The sequence below is a fragment of the Oncorhynchus gorbuscha genome, linkage group LG01 (assembly GCF_021184085.1).
Source record: "Oncorhynchus gorbuscha isolate QuinsamMale2020 ecotype Even-year linkage group LG01, OgorEven_v1.0, whole genome shotgun sequence".
Classification (NCBI taxonomy): domain Eukaryota; kingdom Metazoa; phylum Chordata; class Actinopteri; order Salmoniformes; family Salmonidae; genus Oncorhynchus; species Oncorhynchus gorbuscha.
Window position 1 is genome coordinate 113010317 of NC_060173.1, and position 12600 is coordinate 113022916.

The window sequence follows — 12600 nt, forward strand, 5'->3', positions numbered from 1 at the left end:
GATAGGTTCTCCAGCGCCTTCTGGAGGACTAGTTGTTTGTCAAGGAGGAAAGGTGAGATCCATTGCTCCACCATTCCTTTACTGGGCTACATCATCTCTGTTGGGAGTGTCCAGATGGACCCCGAGAAGGTGAAAGCGGTGGTGGAATGGCCTCAGCCTACGTACAGGGTGAAGCTGCAGCATATCCTGAAGTCGCCAACATTTATCGCCTCTTTATCCGGGGTTACAGCACCCTGTCCTTCCCCTGTCTGCCCTCACCTCTACCAAGATACCGTTCACATGATCCATGGCCACTGACCGGGTTTTCCGGGACTTTAAACACCGCTTCACCACGGCTCGATCCTGGTTCATTCGGACCCTTCCCGTCAGTTCGTGGTTGAGGCCGATGCTTCGGATGTAGGAGTGGGGGTTCTGTCCCAAAGTTCTGCCCGGGACCTTAAGCTGCATCCCTGTACCTTGTTCTCCCACCGCCTCAATGCCACGGAGAGGAAAGATTGCCAAAGTTGGGGCGATTAGATACATAAGGTGTCTTCATTTCTAAACAGTAAAACAGAAATTGCATTCGGAAATTATTCAGACCCCTTGACTTTAAAACTTTTCTTACGTTACTGCCCTATTCTAAATTGTGTTGCATTGTTTTTACCCCCCTAATAAATCTAAGCACAATACCCCATAATGACTGTTGTAACGTCTGCTTCCAACACACTCTCAAACACTGCCCTGAATGCAGCTCACTCTCCAGATCCCAATCACCTGAGTTTTGATCACATGATGACACACCTGTATGTCATTATCACACCAATTTAGTTCAGTTCTTTGCAACCCATCATTGTGAGGTATTGTTTGTTTTGTGACACACGTCTTTTCGAAACTCTGGTTTTCCTGTAATTTTCTCCTCCCGTGTATGATAGTTTTTTTTGCCTGCCTCACTAACGACGCCTTTTGCCTATTCCCTGCCTGTACTTTAGCCTATCATGTTTCCTGTTATCAAACTATTGCCTAATCTCCTGGATGACATTACTAGCCTTTTCCCTGCCTGTACTGATGCCTTTTTGGATGCCCTGTGTATGACCTTCTGCCTGCCCCTGGACCCAGCTACATGCCTCCTCCTGTGGTTGTCACATCTGCTCCTGCTACACCCTCTTGTGGTCATCCGGTGTCTCCTTGACCTACAGCCCCTTACCCAGTGCTCTCTCTCTCTCTCTCTCTCTCTCTCTCTCTCTCTCTCTCTCTCTCTCTCTCTCTCTCTGTGTGGTTGGGGACAGGTGAGCTGGAGTCAGAGCAGATCCCCACCAGTTGCAACCTGTTCCATAATCAAGGTCTCTACAAATACTCAGTCCTGCCACTTCCACTCTGCCAGATCGTAAACTCTGTTCAGTCCTGCTTCTAGCTATTTATTGTTATTCAATATTCTGTTACCCTGCTGTGTCTGTTTCCCTGCCTGACGCTATTTATCCTCACCACTGCAGTTTGGCTGCTCTGACTCTGTTCCCTGGATCCTGTTCCACATCTCACCACCCTGCAACCCTGTTCTGGATTCAGCTCACCATCACTCCCTTGGATTTCCCTCCAGACCTGTTTTCGCTGTCCCAACCCAGCTCACTCCAACGCCAGCCAACACATCTGGTTTCTTACAACCCACCCGAGCTTCCTCTGGCCTGTACTCTATCTCTCCTTGTTTGGCAATAAATACTTTGGTTTCCTTGTCTGAGTCTGCTCTTGGGTTCCCCTGTTCCTCTCAAACTAACAGTGGTCCTTTACAATAAACAGACCCTGCGCTTGAAACCAGCTCTCTGTCTCCCTTCGTGTTCATTATAACTGTTCGAATGTTTTAAGATAATACACAACGCAGAGGACTAACGGTCAATGGAAAGTGTTTTTTTTATAATAGAGAATTAATGATCAATGGGTCAGAGACATGGGAGGAATTTGTCTAAACATTGAGCCTGAAACATGATATGTCATTTGGCCATTGGCCCAGTTGTTTTGCAGGGAATTCAAATTGTCAACCACAGGCTAGGGTTGGGTTATAAAACTATATCCTGTCTCTTTGTTCTGTAGAGAGAATCACTGAGGACAAGAGAGAATGATCCACTGTCTCTCAGCATGTCATATGCTTAATAATATAATGCTTTTTCTTGGTCATATTGCAGCTGTAAATGAGAACTTGTTCGCAAGTAACTGGTTAAATATTCTTATGCCTGCAATCCCGAGTGAGTGAGAACTGGACGTTAATCTGATATCATGCAGTATTGTACATTTCAACTTCACTACACGTGTTAATGTTATTGCTGAAATCCCATTAACGGGATCAATATGACAACAGCCAGTGAAAGTGCAGGGCACCAAATTAAAAACAACAGAAATCTCATATTTAAAATTCCTCAAACATACATGTATCTTATAACGTTTTAAAGGTAATCTTGTTGTTCAGTGACCACAGTGTCTGATTTCAAATAGGCTTTACAGCGAAAGCACAACAACTATTATGTTAGATCACCACCAAGCCACAGAAAAACACAGCCTTTTTTCCAGCCACCTTTCCAATTAGTCAGTTCGTCAAATTTCTGCCCTGCTAGCCTGTTGACGGGGTAGGGTTCCCTTTTGGGAACGACCCCTCCCACGTTCAGCTGGAACGGTGGCGCATGGAATGCAAAAAATATTCTTAGAAATATTTAACCTCCACACATTAAGAAGTCCAATAGCTCAAATGAAAGATAACACCTTGTTCATCCAGCCAGCAAGTCAGATTTCTAAAATGTTTTACGGTGAAAACATAGCACATATTTATGTCAAACCACCACCAAAGACACAGCTCATTTGAACAGCCAAAAAATGCAATCAACAAACGCAGGATTAAAAGAAAAATAATTCACTAACCTTTTGAAAATCTTCATCAGATGACAGTAATAGGACATGTTACACAGTACATTTATGTTTTTTTCAATAATATGCTATTTATATCCATAAATCTCTGTTTACAATGACGGCCATGTTGAAAAAATGCTACTCAAATGTCCGGAGAAATGATGATAGCTCCACCAGATAACGTCAGATTACAAGGAATACACATCATAAACTTTGACTAAATATATATGTTCTACATATAGATAGAAAGATACACTTCTTCTTAATGCAACCGCTGTGTTACATTTATTTTTAACGTTACATAATTCGTTCTTTAGGCTATAATATGAGACGGCGCTCACACATTAGCATTATGTCTCCTCTATGTTGGACTCCACAGAAACACAAAAATAACCACATAAATATTCCCTTACCTTTGATGTTCTTCGATCATAAGCCATGGAAGGAGTCATACTTACCAAAAACTGCGTTTAGTTTTCAAGTCTGTGTCTTTGGGCTATCAAACATGACAAATTCCGTCTGAAATGCAGCCAAAATTCTAGTGGATGCGCATCAAAACTTCAAAATGACATATTATATGTCGACGAAACTGGTCAAACTAAGTGCAGAATCAAGCTTTAGCATGTTCTGAACGTGCAAAACAATCCTTAGCTCGAACAGACAAACCGACATCGTTTGGTCAATCCTGGAAGAAGGAGAGCTCTGGACCAGACGCGCGCATGAAAGTACATGTATTTTCGCGTGACCCAAAGGTTTCAGCCCGCCAAAAGTGGAGGGGGCGCGCGATTCTCACAATGACAAGCCCCGTTGAAAGCAGACATCGCGCTGAAGAGATAGAAACTGTTCCCAGATCCGTAGCTGGTTGGAAAGGGTGGGGGCGATGACGTCAAAGTTGGCCCAACTTTCATGATGACAAGAGAGAGTTTGGGAGAATGGCTGCCCTGAGAGTTCTGCTTTACATACAGACATAATTTGAACGGTTTTAGAAGCTTTAGAGTGTTTTCTATTCAATTATAATTACTATATGCATATATTAGCTATTTTGGACAGATTTTTGTTCTGTTTACTATGTGGGCACGCAATTCCTCCAAAGGGGGCAGTAATCAGCCCTATCTTTAACAGGCTAGAGCTGCCCCGTTCAACTGTAAGTGCTGTTATTGTTTAATGGCTACATTTAGGAGCAACAATGTCTCAGCCGCGAAGTGGTAGGCCACACAAGCTCACAGAACGGGAAGGCCGAGTGCTGCAGAACGAAGCGATTAAAATTCCGCTGTCCTCAGTTGCAACACTCACTACCGAGTTCCAAACTGCCTCTGGAAGCAACGTCAGCACAAGAACTGTTCATCAGGAGCTTCATTAAATGGGTTTCCATGGCTGTACAGCTACACACAAGCCTAAGATCACCATGCGCAATGTCAAGTGCCGGATCGAGTGGTGTAAAGCACTCTGCTATTGGGCTCTGGAGCAGTGAAAAAGCATCTCTGGAGTGGTGAATCACACTACACGAATCTGGATTTGGCAGATTACATGAAAACGCTACCTGCCCCAATGCAGAGTGCCAACTGTAAAGTTTGGTGTGGGTGGAATAATGGTCTAGGGCAGTTTTTAATGGTTTGAGCTAGAACCCTTATTTTCAGTGAAGGGAAATCTTAACACTACAGCCATGAGATTTTTGACTTTGTGTGAGTTTCATACGATGGGGGAGGAAAGCGCAAGGATGCAGCTTTTGGTCTTGGGCCAAACACTGGACAGGACAGCCCCCACTCCGACGTCTGAAGCGTTGTCCTCCCCCACGAACTGCCCATACAGATCTGGATGGATTAGGAAGGGGGAGGAAGTTAATTGGTGTTTGAGTTCCAACAACGCCTGGTCTGCATCTGGAGACCACATACACAGGAAATTGGGAGGTGAGTGCTGACAGGGGGGAAGCCTGGGTGCTGTAGCCCCGGATTTACGGGAGGAAGACATTTGGCGAACCCTTGGAAGCGTTGCAGCTACACTTTTGAGTTGGGTTGCAACCAATCCACCACCACTCTCACCTTTTCAGTATCCATCCTGATGTTTCCTGCAGCTAATATGTACCCCCAGGAAGGAGATGGTGGAGCGATGGAATTCAAATCTTTCTGCTTTGACATACAGCTGGAGGACTTATCTGATATGGAGATCATGTTCTTGAGCCGAGTGGGAAAACATGGGGATGTCATCAAGGTAGAAGAATATGAACCAGTTCAACATGTCCTGGAGAACGTTGTTTACCAGGGCCTGGAACACAGCAGGAGCGTTGGTCAGTCCAGATGGCATCACCAGGTATTTGCAGTGCTAGCTGTGTTAAATGCGGTCTTCAACTCATCCCCTTCCCAGGTCGGTACCAGATGGTAGGCATTCCGGAGGTCCAACTTGGAGCAGATGGTATATTATGTATTAATGTAATGTAATAATGTAATAGATTGTGCCTCTGGAGCCTGGAAAACCCCAAAACCACAGGTGCATGAGGGGATTTGATGGGCGGGAACTACATAAACTACATTAACTGGTTCTAGGGATAGGCGTCCCGCTAGCGGGACACCAGCCGACAACTTCCGGTGAAATTGGAGAGAGCGCAATTCAAATAAATAATCATAACATTCAACATTCATGAACATACAAATATCTTATATAATTTAAAAGCTTAAATTATTGTTAATCTAACTGCGTTGTCCGATTTACAATACGACGGCGCCCCACATCAACATATTTTTCATCCAGCACAGGCTTCACAAAAGCACAAATAGTGATTAAATAAATCACTTACTTTTGAAGATCTCTCTCTGTTTGCAATCCCAAGTGTCCCAGCTACAACATGAATGGACGTTTTGTTAGATAAAATCCTTCTTTATATCCGAAATAGTCTGTTTAGTTGGTGCCATCGATTTCAGCAATCAACTCATTCAACATGCAGAGAAAGGCATCCAAAAAGCACATGACCCATGAAATTAAGATGTGCCAACTCAGAGAGGCTATATAAAAAATGTAATTTCAGTTCTCTACTTGTGAAAATGTCTTGTTATTTGTCAGAAACACTATAGAGAGGGTATAGGATTGAGACTTGAGTGAGTTTAGGGGAGGTTTAGTCTGAAAACCTACATCTTCATGAGTATCTTGATTAATGCCACAACACCCCCCCCCCTTATCTGCAATATGACTAAAATAGATCATGTGTACCAGAGGAGAGTCAGACTCATGCTCTCATCATGAGGTAGCTCTGCCTGGTACTTCTAAATCAGTGCCACCTTGTGTCCAACAGTAACTTTCCTCTTGGACTATTGGTTAAGATGTTGGTTTTCCACTCAGGATACCATTGTTCAGATCCCTCCTGTGAGTCATGATTCACATGTGGGATTCTTGACCTGTGTAGGGAAGACAAGTTCAGGGGTGAGGGTTGTACTGAGGCTGAGGCCTAATGGAAGTTATACTCACACAAATGACAATATAGCTGTACTTAGGTTCACTTTGAATGTTTTTTCTGTTTTAGAGCCTTATTAGGTCCCTGGAGTAACATGTTTAATTGGTGGAATTCCTTAGAGTTTTAGACCTCATTCACAGAGCACAGGTTGACTTTTGCTGATGTAATATGCTCTCTAAGAACCATACTGTTGTGGTAGTGTGCTGAAGGAAGTAATGTGTTTGTCTGAAAATGCTAATATTTGTGTTTGTTGGCAATGAAAACCAAAGTGTGGATGGCAAAGTGTGGACTCATTAGGAATCAGATCAAATCTAATTTTATTGGTCACGTACAGGCGTTTAGCAGATGTTGTTGTGGGTGTAGCGAAATGCTTGTGCATCTAGTTCTGACAGTGCAGCAATATCTAACAAGTAATCTAACAATTAACAACAAATACATAATATACAGAAATCTAAGTAAAGAAATGGAATTAAGAATATTTGGATGAGCAATGTCAGAGTCACACAGACTAAGAGCAGTTTATAGACTGCTTACAGGGTAAGGGAACCAATATCCAAATCCATAAATTAGCTGAACATTATGTTTCAAGGGTTACTACCTTTAATACACTTCCAAATCAATTCAAAATCACGTTTTATTGGTCACATAAACATATTTAGCAGACATTATTGCGGGTGTAGTAAAATGCTTTGGTTCCTAGCTCCAACAGTGCAGTACTATCTAACAATTCACAACAATACACACAAATATAAAAGTAAAAATATATAGGCCTCAACACTTCCGGGACTCCCGAGTCGCCGATCTTCTCCACTGAGAGACACGACTCCAGGACCTCCCGTCCTAACAGATATCCATCACTCAGCCCCCCCCCCCACTCAGCTGGAGTCTACATTGCTTTGCCAGAATGTCAGGAGCTCCAATTCCCTTGAGGTGAACCAACAAAATTCACCCCTGATGTTTCCCCTGACCTAGTTGGCCAGCTCATTTCCTTTCCGGTAGGGTTAGAGTTTCTGTCTCACCCGGTAGGGTTAGAGTTTCTGACTCACCCGGTAGGGTTAGAGTTTCTGACTCACCCGGTAGGGTTAGAGTTCCTGTCTCACCAGGTAGGGTTAGAGTTTCTGTCTCACCCGGTAGGGTTAGAGTTTCTGACTCACCCGGTAGGGTTAGAGTTCCTGTCTCACCAGGTAGGGTTAGAGTTTCTGTCTCACCCGGTAGGGTTAGAGTTTCTGTCTCACCCGGTAGGGTTAGAGTTCCTCTCTCCCCCGGTAGGGTTAGAGTTCCTGTCTCAACCGGTAGGGTTAGAGTTTCTGTCTCACCCGGTAGGGTAAGAGTTCCTGTCTCACCCGGTAGGGATAGAGTTCCTGTCTCCCCCGGTAGGGTTGGAGTTTCTGTCTCACCCGGTAGGGTTAGAGTTTCTGTCTCACCCGGTAGGGTTAGAGTTCCTGTCTCCCCCGGTAGGGTTAGAGTTCCTTTTTTTTTGAACTGCAAAAAGTCTCTGAAGCTGGAGACTCATATCCCCCTCACTAGCTTTAAGCACCAGCTGTCAGAGCAGCTCACAGATCACTGCACCTGTACATAGCCCATCTGTAAACAGCCCATCTATCTACCTACCTCATCCCCATACTCTATTTCTTTATTTATCTTGCTCCTTTGCACCCCAGTATCTCTACTTGCGAGTCTCGAGGTATTGCTCGCCTGAGGTAGAGTATCTGATGATAACCTGTAGACCACACTATCATCCAAGAGAGTTCTCATCTATATTATTTGTATCTGTCTATTTACCACCACAGACAGATGCTGGCACTAAGACCACACTCAACCAATGTAATAAGGCCATAAGCAAACAACTTCTGTAGCTCAGTTGGTAGAGCATGGCGCTTGTAACGCCAGGGTAGTGGGTTCAATTCCCGGGACCACCCATACGTAGAATGTATGCACACATGACTGTAAGTCGCTTTGGATAAAAGCGTCTGCTAAATGGCATATATTATTATTATTATTAAGAACATGCTCATCCAGAAGCAGCGCTCCTACTGGCCTGGCACTTTAATGCAGGTAATCTTAAATCCTTTTTTACCACATTTTTACCAGAACGTCACAGAGATACATACAAAGCTCTCCCCCGCCCTCCATTTGGCAAATCTGACCATTATTCTATCCTCCAGATTTCTGCTTACAAGACAAAACTAATGCAGGAAGTAGTGACTCGATCAATGCGTAAGTGGTCAGATGATGTTGATGCTACGCTACAGGACTGTTTTGCAAGCACAGAATGGAATATGTTCCGGGATTCATCCAATGGCACTGAGGAGTTTACCACCTCAGTCATTATCTTCATCAATAAGTGCATTGATGAAGTAGTCCCCACAGTGACCGTACATATCCCACCAGAAGCCATGGATTACAGGCTACATCCGCATCGAGATAAAGGCTACAGCTGCCGCTTTCAAGGAGCGGGACACTAATCCGGGCCCTTATAACAAATCCCGCCGAACCATCAAACAAGCAAAGCTTCACAACTGCCATGGTCCAAACACACCAAGACAGTCGGAGACTGAAATGACTTGGCGTGGTTCCCCAGAACCTCAAAAAGTTCTACAGCTGCTCCATCTAGAGCATCTTGACCGGTTGTATCACTGCCTAGTATGGCAACCGCTGGGCCTCTGACCATAAAGCGCTACAGAGGGTAGTGCGTACGTCCCAGTACATCAGTGGGGCCAAGTTTCCTGCCATCCAGGACCTATATAATAGGCGGTGTCAGAGGTAAGCCGATAAAATTGTCAGGGACTCCAAGTCATAGACTGTTTTCCCTGCTACAGCACAGCAAGCGGTACCAGTGCGCCACGTCTAGGACCAAAAGGCTCCTTAAACAGCTTCTACCCACAAGCCATAAGACTGCGGAACAATTAATCAAAATGCCACCAGACAATTACATTGATCCCCCCCTCCATTTGTTTTGTACTCCTCAGCAACTCAGTGTTTATTATCTAAGCATAGTCACTTCACCACTAAATACATTTACAAATTACCTTAATAAACCTGTACCCTCCCCCCACACACACACACACTGACTCAGTACCGGTACCTCCTGTACATGGCCTCGTTATTGTTATGTCATTGTGTTATTTTTTTACTTTACATTGTTTGGAATGACAGGCTAGCTGGGCACAGCAACATCCAATCCCATATTACATCATGCTTTCATTAATTCTTTGTTTATTTAACCGTTTGTTTATATGTGTGCTCACGCATGTACGCACGCGCGCTCGTGTGTGTGTATGTGTGTGTGTGTGTGTGTGTGTGTGTGGATCAAAGACGCTGGGGAAGGGAGTTTCTGTCAGTAACTTAGGGATAAATAGAGAGGCAGAGCTCAGTTTGTCAGAAGGCGGACCTGACAGGGTCACACACAGGACCAAGCAGGAGCAGGACCTCAGCATTTTTACTTTTTATTACAAATGGAGAAACATGGAGATGTTCAATACTGTTTTCAAGACGGAAACTCTTCTTGCAGAAAGGCTTTGCTGTCGACATCTATCTACATAACACTGTACATCTTCTTGTCATTGATTTCAGCGGTTACAGTATTTTTGAACCTAATGGTGATCATCTCCATCTCTCACTTCAAGCAGCTCCACACTACAACCAACCTGCTCATCCTCTCTCTGGCTGCGTCAGATCTCCTGGTGGGACTGATTGTGATACCAGTAATGACTGTAGCAATAATGGAATCATGCTGGGATTTTGGGGAATATTTCTGTGTGTTTCATGGATATATTGCTTCTTTGTGTACTTCTTTATCTCTGGGCAATTTGGTCTTGATATCTATAGACCGCTATGTTGCTGTGTGTGATCCCTTATTGTACCACTCTAAAATAACAGTAACAAGAATGACGTGTTGTATATCCATTACCTGGTGTTGTTGTATCATATACCGTGCTGCTAATATACAATATTTTGTAAATGTACAGGTACCAAGTCGGTGTTTGAAAGAATGTACTGCTGTTGAAGGGTCAATCTGGGTTAATATCACTGACATTGTAATTACAATTGTTGTCCCGTGCTCTGTTATTATAACACTTTATATGAAAATCTTTGTGGTGGCCAGATCACAGGCCAGAAAGGTATTTTCAAAAGAGGCTGCCAGTGTGTCTGGTGTTAAAACTGTACAGGCAAATAAGTCTGAGACAAAAACAACAAAAACTCTGTCTATTGTTGTTTTCAACTATCTCATTTGTTGGATTCCATCTTTATTAGTTTTTATTTTCTTTTCTTTTTTAAGTTATACTTTGTTATCATATTTAATCTCTTTTCTGGCATTTGTTAATTCCTTAATCAATCCAATCATTTATGCTTTCCTTTATCCATGGTTTAAAGTGACAGTTAAACTTATTTTATCTCTGAATTTAAGGCGTTCATAGTTCATGTTTTTATTCCCTAGTTTGACAAACATAAGTTTTATATAGTTTTGTTATACAATTGTTGTAAGTATCTCATTCATGTACCAATACACTGACATGACTTAGCTCAGTGTTTAGGTACATGTGGTGTTGATACAGAATGATTTGACTGGATTGAATTGGAATGACTTGGAGTCGGCATAAGAAGGAATAAGCTTGTTTAATAAAATACATTGTAGTCATTTTGGGTTGTATATTCCAAATACCAAAGTCTGCTGATGTTCCATGTTATTTAATGATAAATAGTTTGTAAGTATTCTAAAAGTACATTTTGAAAACGTCATGAGTCTTTCTATATGTTGTTCAACATCTCCCTCTAGTGGCTCAATTGGGACACAATGCCTTCACCACGTGTAGTAAAATGTAAATGTACAATATGCATGATATCAGATAACATCCAAGTCTATCTCAATGGTGTATTGTGGAAGTAGTTAATGGTCAAATTTAAGAATTTGCAAATATGGGTAACACTTTATAATAACATTCAGTAATAAAACATGTGTAAGGAATGTACAGTTTGTTCACCATTTATTAATCATTACTCCCAAATGTGTTAAATGTTAGTCAGGTAGGTATTCTCACATGTGTAAATTACTAGTATGTGCATGTAATAATGTCTGTAATAATGATACACGAGATCATTCATAAGATGTTTAATGAATATCCTTATAAACTATCTACTAACCATTGGTGTATGCATTAATGATTAAGGACAACAGTGAAGGAGACCACATCAGACAGCTCAACCTCAACATACTGTGTATGAACAGTACCACTACTCTCACTACATCACTGCTGCCAGGTCAGGGGTCACACAAGAGCAGCTCTCTCAGATGCTGTGGAGTCTGAATTAATATATAGATTGGTAACACTTTATAATAACACTTTGTAATAATGAATGTAAAATGTTTATTTTGACTCCACATCATTAATGTCTCATTACTCCCACATTAGTTTTAGAAAGCTAGTTATTTATTTTATAAAACATTTTTATTTCACCTTTATTTAACCAGGTAGGCAAGTTGAGAACAAGTTCTCATTTACAATTGCGACCTGAACAAGATAAAGCAAAGCAGTTTGACACATACAACGACACAGAGTTACACATGGAGTAAAACAAACATACAGTCAATAATACAGTATAAACAAGTCTATATACGATGTGAGCAAATGAGGTGAGATAAGGGAGGTAAAGACAAAAAAGGCCATGGTGGCAAAGTAAATACAATATATCAAGTAAAACACTGGAATGGTAGTTTTGCAATGGAAGAATGTGCAAAGTAGAAATAAAAAATAATGGGGTGCAAATGAGCAAAATAAATAAATTAATAAAATAAATACACTAGGAAAAGAGGTAGTTGTTTGGGCTAAATTATAGGTGGGCTATGTACAGGTGCAGTAATATGTGAGCTGCTCTGACAGTTGGTGCTTAAAGCTAGTGAGGGAGATAAGTGTTTCCAGTTTTATTCACACATTGATAAACAACTTTTACAGTATGTAATAATGATTTTTTATGATCTCTCATCAGATGTTTAATAAATTAACGTATAAACCATTAACTGATCATTAGTTGTATTGCAGTCCCTAATCTAAAGTGAGGACTATTCAGACTTTTTTAATACTTTATAAATGTTTTGAACAGTGACCAGTGTAATTTATCACAAAACGATGGACATGCTGTTGGTAGATATTCCAGTACTACCGGATGCTCCTTAAAGATTCAAAATGACCTAGAACATATCAATGGACACAACACAGAGGATGTTAAAGGAAAAATACTGAACATTTTATTCCAAAACAGTCAGATTGTTGTAGTAGTGTGCTGAAGGATGC

At 41.9% G+C, this 12600-nt stretch overlaps 1 protein-coding gene across 1 annotated transcript; it reads left to right on the forward strand.

Moving 5' to 3' along the window:
- Positions 1 to 9705: 9705 nt before the first annotated feature.
- LOC124031265 (trace amine-associated receptor 13c-like) lies at positions 9706 to 11521 on the forward strand. The gene has a single exon (XM_046342329.1). The coding sequence runs from the start codon at positions 9766 to 9768 to the stop codon at positions 10726 to 10728; it is 963 nt and encodes a 320-aa protein (XP_046198285.1). The 5' UTR covers positions 9706 to 9765; the 3' UTR covers positions 10729 to 11521.
- The last annotated feature ends 1079 nt before the right edge of the window (positions 11522 to 12600 follow it).

Excerpts from the sequence above, each read along its gene's own strand:
- LOC124031265 (XM_046342329.1), top strand. The coding sequence starts at position 9,766 with ATGGAGAAACATGGAGATGTTCAATACTGTTTTCAAGACGGAAACTCT.